The 20887-nt window shown below is 38.8% G+C and overlaps 1 protein-coding gene and 1 long non-coding RNA gene across 10 annotated transcripts in view; one reads left to right on the top strand and one right to left on the bottom strand.

The window, feature by feature from the left end:
• LOC115223375 (transmembrane and coiled-coil domains protein 2) overlaps nt 1-20887 on the bottom strand; it is a 354243-nt gene that overhangs the window by 224891 nt on the left and 108465 nt on the right. For all 9 annotated transcript variants that reach the window (XM_036512410.1, XM_036512416.1, XM_036512411.1 and 6 more), the window contains exon 3: nt 3954-4485. Coding sequence is in view for 1 of the 9 variants with exons in the window: in XM_036512412.1 (XP_036368305.1) it covers nt 3954-3955 (2 nt within the window). In the remaining 8 variants the exon portion in view is untranslated. The remainder of the gene's footprint in view (nt 1-3953; nt 4486-20887) is intronic.
• On the top strand, nt 11497-19275 carry LOC118767599. The gene is made up of 3 exons (XR_005003520.1): nt 11497-11625; nt 11962-11964; nt 19263-19275. It is a non-coding gene; the product is annotated as an uncharacterized LOC118767599 (long non-coding RNA).

Raw genomic sequence — 20887 nt, 5'->3', positions numbered from 1 at the left:
GGATTATGGCAGCATTCACCAACCTAATCAAGGAGATGACCCAGAAGAGTTGCAGGAGATTCTGAAGTCATCTGGAGGCCATGGTTGAAGCCAATGATGATTCAATTCAATTTACTCTTAAGTATTTCAAGATATTTTTATGTCATTTTGGAAAATATATCTGTTAAAATGAGATGTCCATGTTATTTCACCACACCCTGTATATATATACATACACGTGCTGTTTCAATCATTAGATTGTGGCCATGGTGGAGCACTGCCTTGAAGGATTTTTAGTCGAATGTATCAACCCCAGTACTTATTTTTCATAAGCCTCATACTTAGTCTATCAGTCTCGTTTGCCAAACCACAAAGTTACAGATATGTAAACACACCAGTACTGGCTGTCAGGTGGTGGTGGTGGGGAGATAATCACAGACACAATGACACACACACATACACACACATAAATATATACAGATATACAACAGGCTTCCTTCAGTTTCCATCTACCAAATCCATTCACAAAGTTTTGGTTGGCCTGAGGCTGTGGTAGAAGACACTTGCTGCCATGCAGTGAGACTGAACCTGAAACCATGTGGTTGGGAAGCAAGCTTCTTATCACACTGCCATGCCTGTGCCTATACATACATATATATATATATATATATATATATATACATACACACGCATATATATAATTGATACTAATATTACACTAGTATAAAATGCAATAAATCAAAACAATGCATTTATTCAATAGTGTTAGGTAGCAGGGAATAGTATTAACTGAAATCCATGTGTACCCGGGTTACTCAGTGGAGTTTCCTCGTGCTTTGTCCTCTGCCACCCAAATACCAACAAAAACAAGTTCTGAATAGTGACTCATTTTTAAGTTTGTGATTGTGTGGCTTTTCTCTTTTATACTCGTTTCAATCATTAGACGGCCATCCTGGGCCACAAGCCTTGGAGAGTTTTTAATCAAAATAATCAAACCCAGTTTATTTTTTTTTAAGCCAAGTACTTATTCTATCGAACTCTTTTGCCAAACCTCTAAGTTACAGGCTTTTAGACACAACAACAGGTGGCAAGCAGTGGTGGGAAACATACCAACACACACACACAGGCTTCTCTCAGTTTCCGTCTACCAAATCAACTCATAAGGCTTATAGAAGAAGACACTTGCCTAAGGTGCCATACAGTGGGACTGAACCCAGAACCATGTGGTTGGGAAGCAAGCTTCATACTATACAGCCATACCTGCACACTATGTCCAATTCTTGCCCCAACCTCTCTCTTTTATCTAACATTCATTTGTTTCTCCCCAGCCAACTCATTTCAGACTCTCAATGGTTTACTTCTCCCATTCATCATTGACTGTTACAAATCCTCTCTTTTTACTGGTATGTATTTCTCTATCTCTCTCAATATTTACATTACAAAAAAATGTGTCAACATTTGAGTAGAAGACAAAAATAATACAAAGGGGTCGGGGAAATGTTTCCAGTATCTTTGGAGGTTTGACTATATCAAACTATTTTCGTTTAAATTTCTATACACTCTGACTTACATTTCTTGCAATCACATTTTATAATTTCCCTTTAAGATATAGCCACAAGTCAGCACCATACACTGATAATTTTATTCTACAACAATGATCACGTAGCTTCCTGGTTGTTCATTTTCTTGATGTAAGACTTTTTTCCTCTCTGGTTTAACAAGAAAGAACACTTGCTTTTCAATTGCTTTCATAATAATTTGTTTCCATCAATAATGGCACAGAAAATATGTGCCACAACTCCAATGTCTTTTGTTGCCGAATGCAAGTGTGCTTCTGAGGGAAACAAACAGATGAACTGCCTCAATAAAGACTGCAAGCTCAATGCTGTTAGGAAATGCAGTTGGCAAGAAATTTGAGACTGAAAGTGAACATGACACTATAAACAGAAAGCTACCAGACAGGGCTGTCCATGGACAAGTAGAAATGCCTGATGAACAACAGGTTCACCATGCATGCATTATGAATGCCCTCAAGAGTGTCAGGCCAGATAGAAAGCTCACGTACCCACAGAAGCTGTGGAAAAGAGCTGCCTTCAAATATGATCCTGGGCATAAGTGCGCTTCTGAAAAAATAGTTTCAAATGGTATCTCATTAAAAATTTGTGACAAGTGCTTGAACAACAAATGGAAACAAGAGACAAGTGCAATATGCCGGTCCAATGGAAAAAGCTAATCTACCAGTTTTTATTGAGCTGCCAGAGCCCTTTTTACTGCCACCAGAGCCCTTTTTACTGCCACCACTAAGATCTATGCACTTTTAGAAGAACAACAGAAATCATAAGTCATGCAAACTTTTAAAGTACAAGGGCAGATCTACCACAAAATCAGTTCACTTTAGCCCCTCCCAATGAAAAGCCTCCATTTCTGAAGCTGTACTTTGCTGTTGACTTGATGAGACAGGTTCTTAACATAAACACTGTCTCCAAGTTTGACTTAATTTGTAAACTTCCAGAAATGTTCCATGCATAAAACAGTTATGTCAGGAGTTTCAACTATGCTTTGGAATCTGCATCTGTTCTGAAGTTTCAAATTGTTTAATGAAAATAAGAGGCCATCTGGAAAACTTATTTCAATGTACTTGAATGAAATGAGGTTGCTGTCATTAGGAGTGGAAAGCTACATTACAAAAGAGATCTCATTTTGAAGCACACACACAGCACTCTTAAAAGTATAAATGAGATACATAGATCCTATGATGCAGTATAATAATTTCAAATACCAAAACAAAAAACTGTTGTCACTTTCAATTCTGGAGCCTTCTATATTAATATTTCCATGCCTCTTCCTTTTCAGAATCACTAAATGCAAATGCACTATTATTCCATTTACACACAACATCTTGGTTAGCTCTCATGTGTTGTCTTGCAATTCAGAAACACCTGCTCTTGCCATCACCCGATGGTTATAAGCAAGCGTCAATGTTATACATGCGATGTTGTTCCTTTCCAGTCTTTCACGGAAAACATGGCTGGCCACGAGAAAATATCTACTGTGCTCGGGAAAAGGAAAGTCTGGTGACAGAAAGCACTTCTGGGTATATGAATTCCGTGTGACCCATGCAAACACAGAAAAGTGGATGTTATGATAAGGATGGTGGTGATGATGATGATGATGTGTGCACACGCTGAAACTGAGAACAGATGTAAAACGATATTAAAGACATAATTATCAAGTCACAGAGGCAAATTAAATATCACTGAAAAGTAGAAGAAAATTAATGATAACTGTGCAAAGACAGAAGCTGTATGAATGGATGAACAATAACCGTTGATCTTCTGATACATCACCATTATAAATCAATGTCTGCTGATTTACTGCCACGGGTACTTCCGATGTAAATACACTGCTGCCACTGGGCTGCAAGTCAGCACTGATCTGAGAAGAACTATGATGAAAAAAGTTCCCCACATGACCACCATGTATCTTATTTAGTGGCATAATTTATTGAACGTATCCCTTTCTTTTTATTTTTTTTTTTTTTTAAGACTGTAGAGTGCATTTTGAGAATGATACGGCCAAGTGGCCACATAAAGGCTCCTTCAGCGACTTGAGGAGAATTGAGGTACTGCTTGGTAGACACAAAGGTGTATAAATGTATAACAAATTGCTGGACCATAAACACATGGACTACAGACCAATAAGGTGGTCTTTGAAGTTGTAAAAATAGCAGCCGCAAACTACTGTCTTAAATAAAAAAAAAACAAAAGAAAGAAAGAAATAAAAAGCATTACATAATGCAGACCTATATTATGGCTACAATGCTTTTCATCATATGCTTGCTGAATCAGAGCTGACCTGCAACAAATCAAGAAATTGTTTTCAATTAGAGGGGAGTGGGGGGGAGGAAAAGGAAGAGAGATAAAACAATAAAACAGGAAATTACTGAACACAAGAAGGAAAAAGTTGTAACTTACATTGCTGAGTAACTAATCAAAATGAGTTTGTTGTTGCTGCTGCTGCTATAGGTAGTATAAGAGAGGATGTAGAAGAACTAGAAGGAGAGAGTGTCAGCAAAGAGATGGAGTGGTCTGTTGGTGAGGTGAATGAAAGATTAATAGGATAGGAAGATAAAATGCTCTGGACTGCAAAAGAGCTCTTGCACGTGCTAGAGTCAAGAAACAACTGATGTAGCAATGGATCAGCTAAAAGTTTACAGTTGGTACACATCCTGAAAGTGGAGGAAGAGTCACTCCTCACTTTATAAAATTTCAAATAAATACTCTCTCTCTCTTTCTGTAAGTGTGTATTTGTCTCTCCCTCTCTCTCTCTCTCTCTCTTTGTTGTTGTCAGCCTGTATTTGTCCAAGCACAACTGTAAACAAGGAAGAGGCACAAAGGCCTACAGAAACAATTATTTATTTATCCAGTTTAGGAACTGCCAATGTTCTGCGGTATATTTGTCTTTCCTACATCATGGTGAATGTTTGTGCGGCCTGGGCATTTTTAACTGTAAAAAAGAGAAAGAGAATATTGAAGAGATCAAAAAGGAATTATTAATGTTTGTTTTCATTTAAAATATATATATAAGAAAAACTAAATTCAATACTTTTCAGTAGAGTGCCTCATTCATTCTATCTGGGGAAGAGTTAAGTGACTTCAAACTTTCAGCCTAATTACCATCATCTTTTCTTGAGATGTGTTTAAGCGTTATAACTTCAACAAAATATGTGTTTTGATATTGAATTTTGAACTTTTACAAGTAAAAAAAAAAGATTCTGCGTTATTCAGCAGAGGAGGGCAGTATCCATAGTCATATTTTTTCATGGTTTCTGGGTTTCATGATGAAGAGAAACTTTAATTCAGATTAGCCTTGGATAAGAAGCTTAGTCCAAATGTTTGCAAGAGTGGAATGTGTTAAAAGCAGCAAAAGGCTGGGTGGCTAAGTCTACCACCAAATAACAGTACAACCCATCAAATGAGTTTCTGCAGGTTTGGGTCTTATTTGAAGCAGAAGAGATGTTGCACAAACTTAGACACACAGACAGACCTGCAAAATTGCTTATGAAACAAAAATTAAAATTACAGATTAACAATTAAAGAATTGTTACTAGAATCTCAATCCGAACTGAATAATCTCCATGATTTATTCCTTGATAAACCTTCAGTTATTAAGAACTGAATTTCAGATTAAAGCTGAAATATAATCAGAAATGTTGCTGTTGATTTCTGATCAAGGAAACTTAAATTATGAGCAAATACGTTCCAGCCATGACCATGCCATCTAATTTTCATACAATATATTGATGACATCATTATCCAATGAGTCCTTCCTTTCCTAAGGATGTTGTTTGAAGGCAACTTTGCTGCTATAAGATTTGGATATTAATTAGGTGCCAAATATATTTAACTTCCAAGTGTATTTAGATTTACGGAGATGTACTCGCATAGCAAGTAATTTGATCTGAGATCGTGTGCTGAAACGAAAACAATTGCAGCGTGGAAGGTGTTTATAAGCCATTTAAGAAACACACAAAAGCCGTTCGATTCCGTTCAACATTTAAGTTTAATTTGTCAAAATATTTTCGTCGCTAAAATCCGCGACCTGTTCACTGACAAAGTCCGTGCTGCATCTCTGCACGACTTTGTCAGTGAACAGGTCGCGGATTTTAGCGACGAAAATATTTTGACAAATTAAACTTAAATGTTGGAGTGAATCGAACGGCTTTTGTGTGTTTCTTAAATGGCTTATAAACACCTTCCACGCTGCAATTGTATTTAGATTGAATTCAAATAAATGAATTCGCTTTATTTCTTATTAATCTAATTAATTTTTGAGGTAATTACAAACAAATACTTCAGAAGTAAACCATCGTAGTATTTATTTTACAAAGAAAGAAAAAAAAAACTCTTCAAAAATATTTAAATTAAAACATAGGAGGGGCTAAAGAACTTATGCAATGATAAATATTCTTAGTGTTTGCCTATTTCCATTGTTTTGCTAAAAGCAGAAAACCCTGAGAATTCAAACTGCTTCTATCTAAACAATTTTAGGTGCCTGATTGAAATATCCAACTTATAAAAGGTTGAATCACACCCTATGCTGCAGCTTTTGCATCTATACGCATGCGAGGATGAGGATGTGGCTGTGGAGAGTTTGTGCATGCACATTTTTATATTGCAACGTATAAAGAAGAGGGCCTGCACCAGGTTATAGATCTTCAATGAGCCAATCACCGGTTTTTCAAAGTCTTACTGAGGTTCATATATTTTACTGATAACCATCAGCAAAAGATAAACATAGGCACAGGCATGACTATTTGGTAAGAAGCTTGCTTACCAACCACATGGTTCTAGGTTCAGTCCCACTGCATGGCACCTTGGGCAAGTGTCTTCTACTAGAGCCTCAGGCTGGCCAAAACCGTGCGGGTGGATCTGATAGATGGAAACTGAAAGAAACCCACCATATACATGTGTGTGTATGTCTTTGTGTATGTTCCCACCACCAGTACCACTTGACAAATGGTGCTGATGTGTTTAAATCCCCGTAACTTAGCAGTTCAGCAAAAGAGTGCGGTAGAATAAGTACCAGGCTTATAAACAAATAAGTACTAGGATCAAGTGTCTTCTACTATAGCTTTGTGAGTGGATTTGGTACACGGAAACTGAAAGAAGCCCATCATGTGTGTGGGTGTGTGTGTGTGCGCACGCATGTGTTTGTCCTCCACCACCGCTTGACAACCATTGTTGATGTGTTTACATCCCCAGAATTTAGCAGTTCAGCTAAAGAAATCGATAGGCTTTAAAAGAACCTAGTCCTGGGGGTCAATTGATTCGACTAAAACTTCTGCCACAGTTGCATGTAGCTTAGATCAGGTCTCTCATCTGAGAATCACACAGTGTATTTGATGAGCTGCTTTCTATTGTAATGATCCTCCACTCCTGCTACAAGTCTCAAGTGCCTGTTAGAAAGGCCATGAGTGCTGTCCTTTGTCTGATAAAGCAATTAAAAATACAAAGAAAAGATTTACACCACCACCCACAATGCTACTAACACATCTCTAAAAGATGAGGTTAATAATCTTTAATCTTTTAGCATTTAATCCAGACATATCCATCCCAAATATTCTACCTGTTTCATATTAAAACTGACCAGATCCAACCTCTCACACCTACCCTACAGTGTCATTCTCAAACACACCATAAAAAATCTTGAAGCTACAAGATAATGCATGATTAATTCAAAACAATGTGAATAAGCAATACATTTGACAAAGAAATCTGAATGCTAAAGGATTAAAGATAATCCGACATTTAAACATCACCGTTTTTTAGCTCAACCACTTTTCACACTCTCATACAGAATAACTTTATCTTTTGATATTAATTTATTTCTGCTGCTCAGCAATGTTTTCAAACTAATGTGGCCTGACTGGCCTCCATGGCGGTGGCACGTAAAAAGCACCATCTGACCGTGGCCATTGCCAGCTCCGTCTGGTCCCCGTGCCGGTGGCACGTAAAAAGCACCATCTGATCATGGCCGTCTGCCAGTCTCGTCTGGCACCTGTGCCGGTGGCACGTAAAAAGCACCCACTACACTCACGGAGTGGTTGGCGTTAGGAAGGGCATCCAGCTGTAGAAACACTGCCAGATCAGACTGGAGCCTGGTGCAGCCTTCTGGCTTCCCAGACCCCAGTTGAACCGTCCAACCCATGCTAGCATGGAAAGCAGACGTTAAATGATGATGATGATGATGATGATGATGATGTGCCATCACATACATTTACCAGCTTAGATCTGCTAAACCTTGCATTAATATTTTGTTGGAGATGCCTAATTCAAGCGTAATCTGGGGTTTCCTTTTAACAAGAAAGGCTAAAACATAACAGCAAAAACTAAAACTATTACAGTTTTAGTTCCTATCAATGCTGAATGCAGGAGTTGCCATTATTGTTGTTATTTAGCCCCAGGTCAATATTAATTCAACATATCAAGGTGGTGTTCAAGGTTTTCCGAGAGACACAGAGAGGAATGTATGCACCAGATTCCAGAGCTGTTTTGAGGTCATGGTGGAAGCAAAGGACAGCTACTTTGAGTAAACTGTTATCTCCCAGCCACAATCCAACAGATTAAGGTGTTTGAAGATCTTCCCAGGGGCACAATAAGGAATGCATGCACCAGGTTCCAGCCAAGTTGGTGAAGCAGCACAATGTAAACACACACACACAAAGGTGCTCTGGCCATGATCATTCCATCGTTGTTTAGATATCATGCAGTGCCTAAGATGCCATTATCCAATGCGGTCAACTTTTATTAGTATGGTAGTCTATGATTTGAGAGAGATTGACTGTTGCTGTTTATCTTCAGTATGGCTATAGTTAAATGTGCTCTGTCCAGAACCAATGTCGTTATTCAAGCACAATGTATCAAGGACTACATTATCGAATGAGCCTTTACTTTTTATGAAGCAGCAAGGTCTCATTTGAACCCCTACCCAAGCCTTGATCTAGCAGATATATACATACATATAAACATATACACATATTTACACACACACACATTTATGTGCATACATATATAAACTAAACTGGTACTATGTTGGTTATAATAACTAGGGTACCAGTTGGTCTGATCAACAGAACAGCCTGCTCAGGAAATTAATGTGCAAGTGGCCAAACACTCAACAGATATGCTCACCCTTGGTGTGGTTTTCAGGGAAATCCAGCAGGACACAGAATGGGACAAGGCTGGCCCTTTGAGATACAGGTACAGTTCATTTTTGCCAGCTGAGTGGACTGGTGCAATGTGAAATAAAGTTTCTTGCTCAAGGACACAACATACCACTGGGAATCGAACTGACAACCTTATGATCATGAACTGAATACCCTAACCTATTTCTTTGTTACCCACAAGGGGCTAAACACAGAGGGGACAAACAAGGACAGACATAGGTATTAAGTCGATTACATCGACCCCAGTGCGTAACTGGTACTTATTTAATCGACCCCGAAAGGATGAAAGGCAAAGTCGAACTCGGCAGAATTTGAACTCAGAACGTAACAGCAGACGGAATATGACTAGGTATTTCGCCCGGCGTGCTAACGATTCTGCCAGCTCGCTGCCTGAATACCCTAACCACTAAGCCATGCACCTTCACATATAGATACACATACACAAGATATATACAAATATATATACACACAAATGCACAAACGGATGCACACACAGAAATGCATCTACATAATAATCTGCTTGTCCATTCACCCGCTATGCTTTAGTTAGAAAGGTGGAAGTGAAAGGAGTGAGAGGTGGAGTAGAACTGAGCCGAGAAGAAAGAAGAAAGGAATATGATACACTAAAGCCAAATGCATCATGTGGTCAGTTGAAGAGAGAGGCAAAGAGTGAGAGAAAAGTGGGGGAGAGAAGTGTTAATGGCATGCTGTAGGGAGGGGGGGAAGAGTAAAGGTGAAGAGAAAGAGAGAAATGTTGAAGACATGAAGAGGGGGATTACATACTCTTTTACTTGTTTCAGTCATTTGACTGCGGCCATGCTGGAGCACCGCCTTTAGTCGAGCAAATTGACCCCGGGACTTATTCTTTTTGCCAAACCGCTAAGTGACGGGGACGTAAACACACCAGCATCAGTTGTCAAGCAATGCTAGGGGGACAAACACACACACACTTATATATATATACATATATACGACAGGCTTCTTTCAGTTTCCGTCTACCAAATCCACTCACAAGGCATTGGTCGGCCCGGGGCTATAGCAGAAGACACTTGCCCAAGATGCCATGCAGTGGGACTGAACCCGGAATCATGTGGTTGGTTAGCAAGCTACTTACCACACAGCCACTCCTGCGCTGAAAAGTTTGTTGAAGAGGTAGAAAGATTAAAGAGAAATATAAAATACATAGAAGAGGGAAATTTTAAAATCCCCTCTCTCTCTTTCGGAGAGGCACAAGCACCTACACGCACATATACACACACGGCAGTAACTTCCACCTACCGAATTCAATCACAAAGCTCCGGTATGTTATATATTATTGCGACTGGAAGTGAAATAACTTTGCAAAATAAAAATCATCCTTTCTTTCTTAAATCACTTCTCTTAAACTTTTTCGTTCTGTGGAATTTCCACAAGTCCCAGTAGTAAAACAACCATGTTAACTTTCCCATGCTTGCATGTAATGGGAGGTGGGGGGGGGATTTTGTTGAGACAGATTTTCTAGTCTGATGCCTTTCTTATTACCAACCATCACCTATTTCCAAATATAGTAATATTTTCCCATGACCAGACATGTTTTCATGGAAGATTGGGAAAGAAAGATATGGCTTGCATGAAAGAGACATTTGTCTACAACTATCATGCAATGTCAAGGCAAGGAGACATATTTGTATGTGTATATATCTAAATATATATATATATATATTCTTTTATTGTTTTGTTTCAGTCATCTGACGGTGACCATGCTGGAGCACTGCCTTTAGTCAAAGAAATCAAACCCAGGACTTATTCTTTGTAAACTTAGTACTTATTCTATCAGTCTCATTTGCTGATCCACTAAGTTACAGGAATGTAAATACACCAACATTGGTTGTCAAGCAATGGTGGTGGGGGGAAAATTCCAACACACAAACACACAATTGTGTGTGTATATATATATATATATATAATATATATATATATGAAAGAAGGTTTGAAAGTGCAATTTTAAAGATGTTTATTCACTTGACTGGTTTCACTTTTTTAGAAAAAGATTGTCAAAAGTAAAATGTAAAAGCTTTGTATAAGTTTTGTTGTGTTAAGTATTGGTTGTCACAAAAGTATTATAAAACAGAAATACATTCTTTGATAATAAGAAAATGTTAAAAACAGTTTACAAGGAAATATCTTGAGAAAATATTAAACAAAAAGTATTAGGAGCTCAATAAAAATCATGTTTGGTAGTATATATATATACACACACACACACACACACACACACAGGAGATATATTTAGGAGTCTACAAAGAATTTGAGATGAACTGACCTGTTTTAGCATTTTTTATTTTGTGTGAAGCTAAGGGTTGTTTGCTATTTTAAGGGACAGTGTGGGAGGTTGGTTGGGTGGGGGAAGAAAGACAAATGTGGAATTGAAAGGATTTTTGTGTTTCTGTGTTAGTCTCTCATGGTTCAGTGGTTTTGGGGACTGGTCTTAGAGGTCAGAATGGTCGGGGTGGTGTGTGTAGGTGTGTGCATGTACGTGTTTATATTATATATGTGTGTGTGAGTGTTGGTTATGGTTGCTAGAATCATATTGCAAGTGTATATATGTATGTGTTTTTTCTTGGAATGTGTGAGGGTTTGTGCTCTAGTGTGGGGATATTGTGTTTATGTGTGTGTGTGTGGTGTGTGTGTGTGTTTGCATGGTATGTGTGTGTGTTTGCATCAGAGGTTTGCATTGTTTTTGTGTGTGTGTGATTTTGTATATCTGTATGTGTTTCTGTGTGTTTTGTTTTGGATGTGTGCCTGGTGGGTATGTTAGAGTATGTTGAGTTGTGGTCTGTATTTTTGAATAAGATTATTTTCCCTATTTATTCATGTTTGGTCAGTAGTGTTGTCCGGGCATTGGTATAGTGGGAAAACTAGGAATTTGGGGGACTTGTGTGCACAGAGATCTAAATGCCCACTAAGTGGTATCTGTCTTGCGGTGGGATCCCTCAATTGTTGGCGGTGAACTGTCATTCTTTCCAATCTTGCATGGGAGAAGACTGCACTTAACTTCATTGTTTGTTGTGTGTGTGTGATTGTTATTAATCCAAACAAGTGAAGGAACAGAAGAAATTAAAATGCACAGAGAATATATTAGAATTAATTAGAATTTAATTGTATTTTAAAATTAGAAATACACTTGACCGGTTTCACATTAGATTTTCAAAAATGTATAGTGTTTGGAAATGTGTTGTGAATTATGTCAACTCTGGCCATTGTGATAAAAATAGTTTGTTTTTTAAGTAGGAATGTGACTCGGAATGTTTTCTGTTAACATACAAATCGATTGGTCAACATTCCTCTCTTACACTCATGTGACAGTAACACAAGGTCACACAAAAGTTTTCCTCCATTGAATATGTCATATGACAGTTTAGCAAAGAGATATAAATAACCAATGTAATTATTGTTTACATAAAAAGTGTTACAGATAATTATTGTCAAAGAATGTGATCCATTAGTATTAATTCCATCCTATTGCACAAGTCAAAACATATCCCTTTTTTTTTGTTAACAAGGCATGGGTAAGATAATGTTGGATTAATTTTGGTTTTCTTAACAACTTCAAGCAGACATTCTACAATAATTCAGAGAAGGAGTCTCAGGAATTGCTGATGGTTTTTATATGTTCAGCAGCAGCAGCAGCTTGTATTAAATAAATGAACTTTCTTTATTAATTGCTTGGTCTGGAGCATTGTCCAAGATAGAGTCAGAAGGTAAGAAATCTGAGAGATTTGGTTTTTGTGCATGGGTCCAGATTTTCACTCAGGGGAATTTGTCTTGTTTTGGGGGTTGCATAGTTATTGACAATGAATATTTAATCTCATTCTTAACCCTTTCGTTACTGTACTTATTTTGAGATGCTCTGTGTTTCTTTCAATTATTTTAAATATAACAAAGAATTTAGTAAAATAACTCAGTTATCATTCAACTAGTGTTAGGTATATAAATTGCGACTAAGGTTTGGTGGAAGATTTCAATGCAAAACTTATGAAAACAAGGCATTTGTACTACAGAGCCAGAGCCGGTTTTGGCCGGGTTGGTAACGAAAGGGTTAAAGTGGGTTTAGTTTCTCCAATGTAATCTTCCCTATTGGTTTGCAATTGATGCCGGTCTCTATGTTTGTGTCATTCTTAATACTTCACTTTCTTCCTCTTTCTAACACTACCAAATCTCAATCCAACACTAACTTCTATCCCCCACTCAGCAACACTGTTGCAACTACACTACACTAGCATACACCAGATGTACTCCCACACACAAATATCAGAAGCACACACACACACATATATGTAGACACATACACACCAGATGTAAAAACACATGCACATGTATTCACCCAGATAAACACACATACATTCACACATACACATAACTACAGGAATGTACATGCTCATGCTCCACTAAATGTCCATACGCACACACCTACACATGCATTCTAAACAGAAACAGCCACATGCAGCAGATGCTGACTTAAATGTATTTGCACATGCACACACACACACACAAAACCAATAGATACATAGTTGACACATACATCCACATTTACGCCCAGATAAGTACCCACGTATGGCTCTTATGCACCTGCACTCACACACACACACACAACCTAGCAAACGTACACACACACACATGGTTGATACACATCCATACATAAGCACACCCTAGCAAACATATACAAATGAAATGATACCTATTTCTTTACTACCCACAAGGAGCTAAACATAGAGGGCACAAACAAGGAGAGACAAACGGATTAAGTCGATTACATCGACCCCAGTGCGTAACTGGTACTTAATTTATCGACCCCGAAAGGATGAAAAGCAAAGTCGACCTCGGCGGAATTTGAACTCAGAACGTAACGGCAGACGAAATATGGCTACGCATTTTCGCCCGGCGTGCTAACGTTTCTGCCAGCTCGCCACCTTAAATGAAATGATACCATAAGCTCTTACCCACACACAGCAGATACACACACATATAGGCACCAGACACCTACATCTATGCAAGTCTGTACAAGTCCCTTTCAGAGACCAGCCAGACACCATCAGTTTCCTGTTCAGCCACACAGTCCAAGAAATTCTCCTCCGCAATGTATTTGGTATTGCTAGAATGACAATGTCACTTCTAACAACACCATGTGACCTGCCTCCACAAATAGTAGCCCAGTTTCTGCTAACCATCTTGGACGTTCCTGCACCTCTCCATTTGGCAACCTCAACCCAACAAGCTAGAGCACGATAAGAAGCCTATGAAACAGTTTTAAACAATTTGAGTCTGTCCCATGCAACTTAAAGTTTCATACGCTTCATATATATATATATATATATATATATATATTTATATATTGGTGTGTCTGGAGAGAGTCATTCTCTTTTAGTGCCTTAATATTTCACACACTAAAAGAGAATGACTCTTCCCAGACACAACAGAATATGCTTCAACACATGAATTCACATAAAGAATCTTTCAAACCAAGTCGAAAAATTAAATATATATATAAGCACATGGATGGTGTCTGTTTATCTGGCTGATCTCTGAAAGGGACTTGCACAAAATCAGATCCATGGCTGGCAAGGGCATGTGTATGTATGAGTGCATAGATGTGGGTATCTAATGCCTGTATGTGTGTGTGTCTGAAGTGTGTGGGTAAGAGCTGATGGTATCAGTTCATTGGTGTATATGTGCATGTTTGCTAGGGTGTGCTTATGTGCTGGTGCCACATAAAAAGCACTCAGTCTACTTTGGGAGATGGCTGGTGTTAGGAAGGGCATCCAGCCATAAAAACTATGCCAAGACAGACACAGTAGCTTGGTGTAGTCTTCCATCTGCAGAATTCCTATCAAACCGTCCAACCTATGCCAGCATGGAAGGTGGACATTAAATGATGATGATACATAGATACACACACACACGTTACATATATATATATATTACATATATATATATTACATAGGCGCAGGAGTGGCTGTGCGGTAAGTAGCTTGCTAACCAACCACATGGTTCCAGGTTCAGTCCCACTGCGTGGCATCTTGGGCAAGTGTCTTCTGCTATAGCCCCGGGCCAACCAATGCCTTGTGAGTGGATTTGGTAGACAGAAACTGAAAGAAGCCTGTCGTATATATGTATATATATATATATATATATATATGTGTGTGTGTGTGTGTTTGTCCCCTTAGCATTGCTTAACAACCGATGCTGGTGTGCTTACGTCCCCGTCACTTAGAGGTTCGGCAAAAGAGACCAATAGAATAAGTACTGGGCTTACAAAGAATAAGTCCCGGGGTCGATTTGCTCGACTAAAGGTGGTGCTCCAGCATGGCCGCAGTAAAATGACTGAAACAAGTAAAAAAGTAAGTAAAGTAAAAGTATAACATATATAACATGTATATATTACATGTAACATATATGTATGTAACATGTGATATGTATTAGACTACCCATAACCTGTTGGATCATTGATGGTTCAGGTTATGAAACATTGAAGCTGATCTCAACATTGCACTGAAATGAAAGTTGATTTTCTGATGATTCAGTGAAATATTTCAATTCGTTTGTGTCATCATAGGTCTGTTTACAAGTTCATGTTAAAGGTTTTATTGATTATTTACAGCATCCCATAGAAATAGATCTTCCGGGATAAACTTGAACTCCAGTAACAGCATTTATTTATGGCCTGTGAGCATACTTCTACAAAAAATGCAAAAGTAATTGTTGTATAACATAAAATTAATGGAAACAATTTTCACAGTATTATATATTCCCATTTCAGGGTTACGTTACTTTTGGAGTGTTTTTCCATTATGTACCATTTTGGCTGTATTAAATTTCAAGCATGCAAGCAATCACAGCAGTGCCCCAGCATGCCCACAGCCTCAAGGCTGAAACATTCAAGTATGTGTGTGTATACATACATATATATATATATATATATATATACTCTTACTCTTTTACTCTTTTACTTGTTTCAGTCTTTTGACTGCGGCCATGCTGGAGCACCGCCTTTAGTCGAGCAAATCGCCCCCAGGACTTATTCTTTGTAAGCCTAGGACTTATTCTTTGTAAGCCTAGTACTTATTCTATCAGTCTCTTTTGCCGAACCGCTAAGTTACGGGGATGTAAACACACCAGCATCAGTTGTCAAACGATGTTGGGTGGACAAACACAGACACACAAACATATACACACACATACATATATATAACAGGCTTCCTTCAGTTTCCGTCTACCAAATCCACTCACAAGGCTTTGGTCGGCCCGAGGCTATAGTTAGAAGACACTTACCCAAGGTGCCACGCAGTAGGACTGAACCCGGAACCATGTGGTTGGTAAGGAAGCTACTTACCACACAGCCACTCCTGCGCCTATATATATATATATATATATATATATATGTGTAGGGTCATCCCATAAATGATGTGGTTTCTTTCAATTGCATGAATTAGAAGTCAGAGGGAATGGGATAAATTACCTGCATCAACTAGCTATGAAAGCAGGTAGTATTCTTAGTGCAAGTTTGAAGAGTTCAGTTCGATTTTGGCAGTTATTTTTCAATGCTATAATGCAAGTAACAAAGGAGAATATTTGGCATATTTTGCTTTATGAGTTCAATAAAGTTCAACAATGCAATGGAAAGTGCGAGGAATATTAAAGCAATATATGGGGATTGGATAATAAGCCAGTGTCAACAGTGGTTCCAGAAATTCTGACCCAGAAAATATAGCCTAGAAGACGAGCCTCTTCCTGCAAGATCTGTAGAGCTCAACATGCATAATGACATGCATAAGATCTGGTCATCAAATCTAAGTAGAGACTTCAAACTTGAAATATTCAAAGCCACAGTCGAACCAATTCTACTATATGGCTCAGAAACCTGGACGTTATCAAAGAAGCTTGAGAGGTGGTTGGATGGAACCTACACTCGCCTCCTTATGAGAGCTCAAAATCTCTCGTGGAAGCGCCATCCAACCAAAATGCAAATATATGGGAAACTACCACCTGTGTCATCTCTTGTGAAAGGTAGGAGAGTCCAGTTTGCTGGACATTGTTGTAGAGCTGAAAACGAGGCAATTTCTACTCTTCTCCTCTGGAAGCCATCTGCTTGTGATACCAGAGGGCGCACACTCTCCTACCCTGATGTTATTTCCAGGGATACAGGCATCCAGCAACAGGACCTCCGTAATGCCATGATGGACCGTGAAGTCTGGCGTAGCATGGTAAATTCCATTGTCTCGACCACGGTCGAAAAATGATGATGATGAGAGCTCAACAAGAACGTCCTGCAAGCCCTAATTGAACAAAACCTCGTAACTGTTGAGAAACTTGCATTTGGTCATTCAACCATTCATCAACAGCTATGAGCCATCAGAAAAGTCAGAAAATTGGATCAATGAGTTCATCACAAACTCTCAGAATATAATCGTGCGCAGAGAGTGAATGTATGCTCTTCTTTGCTGTCATGTCTCATGAATGGACCTGTTTTGGACTGAATAGTGACAAGAAATGGGTTCTGTATAAAAATGTTAAGCACCGAAGACAGTGGGTAGGGAAAAGAGAAACACAAGCATCCCAGGCCAAAGAATGTCTTCACCCACATAAGGTGTTGTTATCTGTTTGGTGGGATATGAAAGGTTTAGTCTACTTTGAACTTTTAAACCAAAACCAAACAATAACAAAGGATGGAAAAAATATGAATTCTGTAGATGACATCAGAACAGAACTGGATGAGTATTTTTCATCACGGACAAATGAATTTTGGAAGAGGGGCCTTGCAAGTCTACCATATAAATGGAAGAGCATTGTAGAAAATGAAGGAGGGTATATATTAGATTTTTAAAAAACTGGTTATCTTAATTTAAAAAAATAAAAGAAGTATAAAAAAACACATTATTTATGGGATGACCCAATATATATACATATATAGATAGATAGATAGATAAATACAATACATCTAACATAATACATATACAGGGGTTGGACAAAATAATGGAAACACTTTAAAATTTCAAACAAATATATTTTAGTATGGGATAGGACCGCCTTTGGCAGTAATTACAGCTTGAATTTTACAAGCTATGGACTCATGCAAAGTTTGAATTGTTTCCAAAGGAATTTTTGTCCATTCTTCAGCTAAAGCGCTCTCCAGTTCTTGTAGCGATGATGGTCGAGGATATCGACTCCTTACTTGTTTTTCTAAAATGCACCATAAATGTTCAATAATATTGAGATCTGGGGACTGTGGTGGCCAGATAAGATGTTCATCTTCACTAGAATGTTCCTTGTGCCATTCAGTAACAACTTTAGCTTTGTGAATTGGTGCATTATCATCCTGAAAGATTGTATTTTCCCCCAGAAACAGTTCCGCAACCACAGGATGAATTTGATCAGATAAAATGCTTAAATAATCTTGACTATTAATTCTGCCATGAAGGGAAGCCATTGGGCCGGAGGATTTCCAAGAATACAGCCCTCCAGATCATCACAGATCCTTCTCCATATTTAACAGTTGGAAAAAGATGGTCTGAGTAAAATGCTTCTTTTGGCTGTCTCCACATGTATACTCAGCTGGTGGTCAGAAATAAGGTAAAAGATGACTCATCCGAGAAAATAACATACTTCCACTGCTCAATTCTGTAGGTTTTTGTTCCACTCTAAAGACTTTGCAACGTTTGTTTTTGAAAGTGGTGGTTTTCTGATTGCAGCCCTCCATGAAATCTGGCTTTGTGCAGCTCCCAGCAAACAGCTTTTGTGGAAACTGGGTTCTCAAGGTGGTCATTAAGCTCTGCAGTAATTTTGGGACCTGTACTTTTGTGATCCTTTCTAACAATTCACATTAGAGTCCGACGGTCTCCAACTGAAAGCTTTGGTTTTCTTCTGGAGTTTTGTTTCGACGAGGAGGTTTCTCCCTCTTTCTCAAAGGCTGTCATTACTTTCAAGACAGTACTTCTTGATACACCAAACATTTCGGCTGTTTTTGTTACACTAGCAACCTACCATACAAGCACCAACAATTTGATCTCTTTGAAAGTCCAATAGATCTGTCATTTTAATGAATTTTAATTACCTTTTTCTGATGATATCTGAAAAGAAACAGCAATTTTAGCAAAACAATTAAGCAACACTAATAATAAATCAAAAAACATAAAAATAAACAAGCTTTTGACAGTTTTATAGATATTTTATAGATATGATGCTAGGTGTTTCCATTATTTTGTCCAACCCCCATATATATATATATATATATATATAATATATATATATATACACACACACACACCACACACACACACACACGTTACATGTAACAGCTGTAAAAGCAATGTAACAGCTGTAACAGTCAATGTAGCAAAGACTAAAGTTTTAGTAAGTAGGAAGGCAAACTCGCCACACACCCCCTTAGGTAGGTGGCCCTGCTCGATCTGTAGAAAAGGTGTAGGTAGAAACTCCATAAGATGTACCCAGTGTAAACTATGGACTCATGGAGCAACATCAAAGGAAAATTAACCAAGAAGATAGCTTTTGTGTGCGGCAGATGCACAAGGGCAATAGACACCATTGATACTCAGAAAACAGATTCCATTACACTCCAGGGGGAGAAACTAGAAGTAGTTGATAGTTTCCGCTACCTAGGTGACCAAGTTAGTAGTGGGGGTGGATGTTCAGATAGTGTTACCACTATAATAAGAATAGCCTGGAAAAAGTTTAGAAAGCTTCTTCCCCTACTGGTGACAAAGGGCCTCTCATTCAGAGTGAAAGGTAGATTGTATGACGCATGTGTGTGAACTACCATGCTTCACAGCAGTGAAACATGGGCTGTGACTGCGGAGGACATGCGTAGGCTCGAAAGAAGTGAAGCTAGCATGATCCAATGGATGTCAATGTCCATGCATGACAGAGTGTAAGTGCCCTGAGAGAAATGTTAGACATAAGAAGCATCGGACGTGGTGTGCAGGAAAGATGTTTGCATTGGTATGGTCATGTACTATGGATGGATGAGGAGAGATGGGTGAAGAAGTGCCACACCCAAACTGTTGAAGGAATCCGGGGTAGAGGTAGACCCAGGAAGACATGGGATGAGGTGGTCAAGCATGACCTTCATACCTTGGGCCTCACAGAGGCTATGACAAAAGACTGAGACCTCTGGAGATACACTGTGACTTCGAAGAGCCGACAAATGAAGTGAATTCATGGTTCACAGGACGGCCTGCTGTGCTTACCTTGGATCGTAGGGTGACCTGCTGTGCTTGAGGAGACCTACTGAGTCAAGTACATCAACATCAAAATAAAAATCAAATGGATATTGTAGTTGTGATACCCATGCCGGTGGAACGTTGGGCCTCACAGAGGAAATGAAAGACCAAGACCTCTGAGATATGCTGTGACTGCGAAAACCTAACAAATGAAGTGAATTCATGGTTCACAGGACGGCCTGCTGTGCTAACCTTGGATTGTAGGGCAACCTGCTGTGCTTGAGGAGACCTATTGAGTCAATTACATCAACATCAACATCAAAATAAAAATTAAATGGAAATTGTAGCTATGATAACCGCCCTGGTGGCACATAAAATGCACCATCCAAACGTGGCTGATGCCAGCGCCGCTTGACTGGTGTCTATGTCAGTGACACATAAAAAGCACTAACCAATCATGCCCCTGTGTCAGTGGCACGTAAAAAGCACCCACTACACTTACGGAGTGGTTGGCATTAGGAAGGGCATCCAACCGTAGAAACACTGCCAGCTCAAGATTGGAGCCTGGCACAGCCTCCTGGCTTCCCAGACCCCAGTCGAACCATCCAACCCATGCTAGCATGGAAAACGGATGTTAAACGACGATGATGATGATATATATGTATATATATATGTATATATAACTCTCAGAGTGGTTGGCGTTAGGAAGGGCATCCAACCGTAGAAACATTGCCAGATCAAGATTGGAGCCTGGCGCAGCCTCCTGGCTTCCCAGACCCCGGTCGAACCGTCCAACCCATGCCAGCATGAAAAACGGACATTTAACGATGATAATGATGATGATTACATGTAATATATATATACGTATATATATGTGTGTGTGTGTGTGTATATATATGACGTTAAATGATGATGATGATATATACACACACATATATTACATGTAACAAATATATATATATATATA

Source organism: Octopus sinensis, linkage group LG23, assembly GCF_006345805.1.
Source record: "Octopus sinensis linkage group LG23, ASM634580v1, whole genome shotgun sequence".
In the NCBI taxonomy this organism is placed as follows: domain Eukaryota; kingdom Metazoa; phylum Mollusca; class Cephalopoda; order Octopoda; family Octopodidae; genus Octopus; species Octopus sinensis.
This window is presented reverse-complemented; position numbering and strand designations above follow the sequence as displayed.